Raw genomic sequence first — 4,635 nt, 5'->3', positions numbered from 1 at the left:
CCCTGACTCCGCCCAATTTTCTCCGGAAACTTTTTCTCCGGAATTTGAGGGGTCTCAATTGTGCACAAAATCTCGGAACATGGAAAATGAAAGAAAAAAACCGCGAATTTTGTATAGAAATTATGTAGATTTCTCTATTTTTATGTGATCCTACAAGATTTTTTTCACAAAATAAAGCAAAAACCCCACTTTCAAATGCTCAGCCACCATTGAAATCTCAGCGACTCCATTCAAAAAAATCAGCGCATCGCCCCTCTGTGTGCTCGGAAACTGCTTATCAATCAACTCCAAAATCCGTAAATACGGCTCCGGATCGATTTTATGAGTCTTTTTCTCAGATTGCTCAATGAATTGCTTGATTGGATGCCATCGAACATCGATTGGGAATAGTCTTCCGGGCACTTGAACCACAGGGGCTCCTTCGAAATATCCTTTGAACAGGTCTAAATTAATCGTGGCAGACATCAAAATCAATTTCAAATCTTCTCGTTTTGAACATAAATCTCGGAGAAGTCCGATTAAAAGATCAGAAGTCAGATGACGTTCATGAACCTCGTCGAGGATTATTACGTTGTATTTTTCCAGAAGAGAGTCTTTTTCCATTTGGCGGAGCAGCAAACCCTCGGTGAGGAAGAGTAGTTTCGTTCGCTGAGATTTTGTAGTCTCAAATCTGAAAATTCAATAAATAAATATTTTTTTTAATTTTGGGAAACTCACCGAATCTGAAAAGCCACCTCACTCCCATACTGATTCAGAGTTTCGTAGGCTACTCGCCGAGCCAGTGCTGTACACGCAATCCGTCTAGGTTGGGTACAAGCTACACCCGTATAGCCAGCTTGCAGAAGGTACTGCGGTACTTGAGTCGATTTTCCGCATCCTGTGTCTCCAGCCACAATTAGTACTTGGTTCTGGAATTGTTTTAAATATATTTTTTTTCAAAATAAAAGCCTTACTGTCTTTAACAACTCCACTATTTCAGTGGCTCTCTCTGCAATTGGTAGCTCTTTCTGAAGTTTTCTGAGCTTCTGAAGTTTTTGAAACTTCTGGTGTTGATTGAATTGCAGTGCCACGTAATGAGCATATTCGAAATGTCTGTAGAGCCAGGGATTGATATGGTTCAGCGGTGTTGGTACGATTCCTAGATGTTCTCCTTTGAATCGAAGCCTGTTCAATCCTCCAGTATCTTGTGGAATACCAAATCATCGAATTTCACTCTTTTCAAGTCGAAGTGATCGTTGGTTTCTCCTTTTAGCTCTCTAAACTTGATAAACTAGTGTGAAATTCACTTTTGTTGTCTTCATTCACCTAAAAAATCGACTGAAATAGCTCTCAATAGATTTCCTTTTCGTTTCTATCAATTCTTGCGCCGCTGTCTTGATTCCTCCCCGGTTTCCTGAATTTCCAACATTTTTCAATATTTATTTTGTTCAGTTTCTTTTCAACCATCTCTGCTTGTCCCCGGCTCATCTGGCAAAAAATGTCTGAAGAGTGCGCCTCGGTGCTTTTCATACTCCTCTTGTGTCAATTTATACATTTTCGGAACCTAGAACATGTATTTTTTGGAAACAAAATATTTATTTGCGAAAAAAAACATATATTTTCTACTAGGTCTGCAAATACCGCCACCCAAACTTGCGGACTTTTTGGAAAGTGTTGCGAAATAGTGCACTATGAGTGGGCGGTGTTTGCGGTAAACTGAGATTTTCAAAACAATATTGTTTTATTTTTTGATGCAAATTTCAGTTTTTCCGGTTGTTTTTACCATATTTTCAATTATTTCAACATGAATTTCATGCTAGAAAGCGATCCTTCAGGAAAAACAACGAAAAAGGGAATCTGAAGGTCCCAAATTAATAATAAACTAATTTGTTGATTGTTTCGTCTTTGAAAGCGCTTTCTTTGTTATCAAATTCATATAATACGGAATTTGTTCAACTTTGTTTCATGAGTCCACCCACTGTAATAATAATAATAATAATATATTTATTTGCAATGCATGGGGGGAAATCGATAGATAATTTGGCAAGAAATGGGACCTGTACAAATAAAAAAGTAAAATGACCAGGCGGGCCGACTAGAGTCCTGTAGGCCAAGTGGGACTGCTTGCATTGCAATATGCAGCAACTGTGAATGGGACTGCTTGCATTGCAATATGCAGCAACTGTGAATTCTATAAATCTCATAAACCAATTTTTGACATGAATCCCTTTTTTCACTCCTCCTCACCAGTCATAATTCAAAAAAACTATTTATTTTCGTGTTATGTATTCCGATATGTTTTGTTTTTTCGTTATTGTTTCCGCTCCCTGGCGGCTAGAAACGAACGGCGCGTCTCGTGGTTTTCGCTGCGCCGTCTCCTCCTCCTCGCGCTCATCAAAACAAGCTAGCCGAACCAATCTATTGATTTTGAGTGTCGTTGCGTGTTTTGTTAGCTTCTCCTCCTCCATTTTTCCGTTCAAATAGCAAACACCCTACAAATTCTTTTCTTCCAGATGGACCTCAGCGAACGCGAAGACCAAACCAGCGATCCGGACGAGGACGATAATGAATGCAAAGTAAGTTATTCCAGAAAATCCGGCATTTTTAAATTCCAATTTCAGAAAGTATCTAAGAAAATCGCCAATGTAACACTGGAATCGGATTCTCTACCCGAATCTCCACAGACCGCTGAAGATCGAGCGGTTCGAAGAAAGAAGCGAACGAAGAAGAAGGGACAGCAAATGGATGTGGATCCAACGCCAAGAAATAAAGCAGAAAGTGAGAATCAAGCTCTAAAGCCAAAAAAGTATACGAATATTTCAGAATACATGGATTGTGATGGTTTCGAGTCGCACATCTCTTCTAGCGACGAATCGGCTTCTGAAGATAACAAAGGACAGGAAGCAGATGATGAGCAGAGTGACTGGGTTGGAGACGTTGGCGAGGCCAGCGATACGACACCAACACACAGTCCACCGTTCCAACCGCCACTCGATCGAAAGTTGCATGCCCGACGATCGCAGAATGCTCATCAGACGTCTAGTATGCAGAAGAAAATTGAAAAGTGGGTCCTAACTGTACTTTATTTTGAAAAATCGCGACCAAAAACACCCCAAAGTTAGGTTAAAATTACGAATATTTCGAGTCAATTGGGGCGGTGTCGCTCATTTTTTGCGTACTTTTGACTACCGTAACTCGCCAAAAAAGTTTGTTGTTTTATTTTTTACAATTTTTCCAGATTCGCTCGTGAAGGCGGCCGCGGCGAGCTCGTCCTTGAAACTCGATTCCGTGATCGTGCTTCGAGCTCTCTTCTCCAACGCTACCTGTACAAATACCACTTGGAAGTGGTCCGACGCCATCGTGGATCCATCACTCTTCGAAAGAAATTCGAAACTCCCAGCACGTCGACTGCTCGCTAATTTAATACCTTTTTATCTTTTCATCATGCCCACCACCTAACCTTTTGGGTTTTCAAACGTCCCGATGTACATAACCTGTAAATTCCATAATTTCCACCCTTCATGATCCTCTCCTGTAACTATTAACTGCACATGAATGATTCAATCTTTTTTTTAAATTTTTCATTCTATCCTCAAATTGTTTTTGTTAATTTCAGCTTTTTTGATATCTTCTAGTTAGCCTTTTTTCACATTGAATACTCCTTATCTTCAGATCATTTTATGGGAAACAGAGACGGAAATCAAGTGGAGGCCGATTTTGCTCGTCTAGGAGTGAGAATGTAGGTGAAAGTATTTGTATAGAAAGAAATGCCAGCCGGGCAAATTTGCAGCGAGTTACCTGATAAGAGAGTCTTCTCGATCGATCAATTCGAACTGTTCGTCAACGAGGCGATTCGCGAGATTTTCGGTAGCTGCGGACCGATTGTGAAGGTAAGAAAGTGCCGATTTTGTTGATATTTGAATAAAGATTTCTTGGTTTTGTCTTTTTGTACTGAATTTTGTGTGAATCTTTGTAATATTTATGTTTTTGGCCGTCTAATTGGAGCAAAAAGTAAGTCAATATTGATTCGGTTCGCATTTTGTAGCGTGTTTTTTTTTGTAGCCTTTTTTTGTAGCCTAAATTGTGAGCAGTTTTTTAGGGGGGACGGCGAATTCGCTGTTTTGTGTGTGCTTTCATGCGCGCTCTGTTGCAGGAAGCGTTCCAATTTGGGACAGTTCGACTCCTTACCAGTTCGAACTTGTAACAGTTCGATTCTGTCCGCGTTCTGTTCTGGTACGTGTGCAAAGGACTGTTCTGAATTGAATCAGTTCGATTTTAGGTCTGTTCGAATTTGAAAACGTTCGAATTCGTCGTACCCCCGTTTTTTATGCAAGATGTCATGAGAAAATCCGCGCGCTGCTTGTAAGTTAGGCTCCATCCACTTTTAGCGGAATTTGAGGAGTCTCAAAAATTGTTGCTCGTTTGCCACATACTTGCTAAACCTCGGCCCGGCCCGGGTCAGCCCTGGCCCGGCTTGAGAAAAATTATCCCGGCCCGGGTTCCGAAAAATTAAAAATTTTTTCTGTTAATTTTTGATAATACATTTTTGTCAAAATAATAATTAACCCTGAAAACAAAGAAATTTTGATAAAAAGTCCCAAAAAATCCAATTTTCTCTCAAAAAATGACTCATAAAAATTTTTGCCTCAAGACACC

At 40.1% G+C, this 4,635-nt stretch overlaps 3 protein-coding genes across 3 annotated transcripts in view; 2 read left to right on the top strand and 1 right to left on the bottom strand.

The window, feature by feature from the left end:
• Cbr-smgl-2 overlaps positions 1–1,534 on the bottom strand; it is a gene marked incomplete at both ends in the record, with an annotated part of 4,418 nt that extends 2,884 nt beyond the window's left edge. Inside the window, 4 exons of the mRNA XM_045236075.1 lie at positions 190–670; positions 718–908; positions 954–1,138; positions 1,444–1,534. Coding sequence (XP_045093733.1) covers positions 190–670; positions 718–908; positions 954–1,138; positions 1,444–1,534 — 948 coding nt within the window. The remainder of the gene's footprint in view (positions 1–189; positions 671–717; positions 909–953; positions 1,139–1,443) is intronic.
• Positions 1,535–2,492: 958 nt separating this feature from the next.
• CBG08292 lies at positions 2,493–3,398 on the top strand (the record flags this gene model as incomplete). Its single annotated transcript, XM_002634456.1, has 4 exons — positions 2,493–2,555; positions 2,601–2,757; positions 2,803–3,043; positions 3,218–3,398. 4 exons carry the CDS (start codon positions 2,493–2,495, stop codon positions 3,396–3,398), a joined length of 642 nt encoding a protein of 213 aa, XP_002634502.1.
• A 261-nt stretch (positions 3,399–3,659) lies between these two features.
• The window catches only part of CBG08294, a gene marked incomplete at both ends in the record, with an annotated part of 3,919 nt that continues 2,943 nt past the window's right edge, over positions 3,660–4,635 (top strand). Inside the window, 2 exons of the mRNA XM_002634458.2 lie at positions 3,660–3,710; positions 3,774–3,869. Coding sequence (XP_002634504.2) covers positions 3,660–3,710; positions 3,774–3,869 — 147 coding nt within the window. The remainder of the gene's footprint in view (positions 3,711–3,773; positions 3,870–4,635) is intronic.

The sequence above is a fragment of the Caenorhabditis briggsae genome (assembly GCF_000004555.2).
Source record: "Caenorhabditis briggsae complete genome, chrIV, whole genome shotgun sequence".
Lineage (NCBI taxonomy): Eukaryota > Metazoa > Nematoda > Chromadorea > Rhabditida > Rhabditidae > Caenorhabditis > Caenorhabditis briggsae.
Note: the sequence above shows the minus strand (reverse complement) of the source record. Positions and strands in the feature narration are given on the sequence as shown.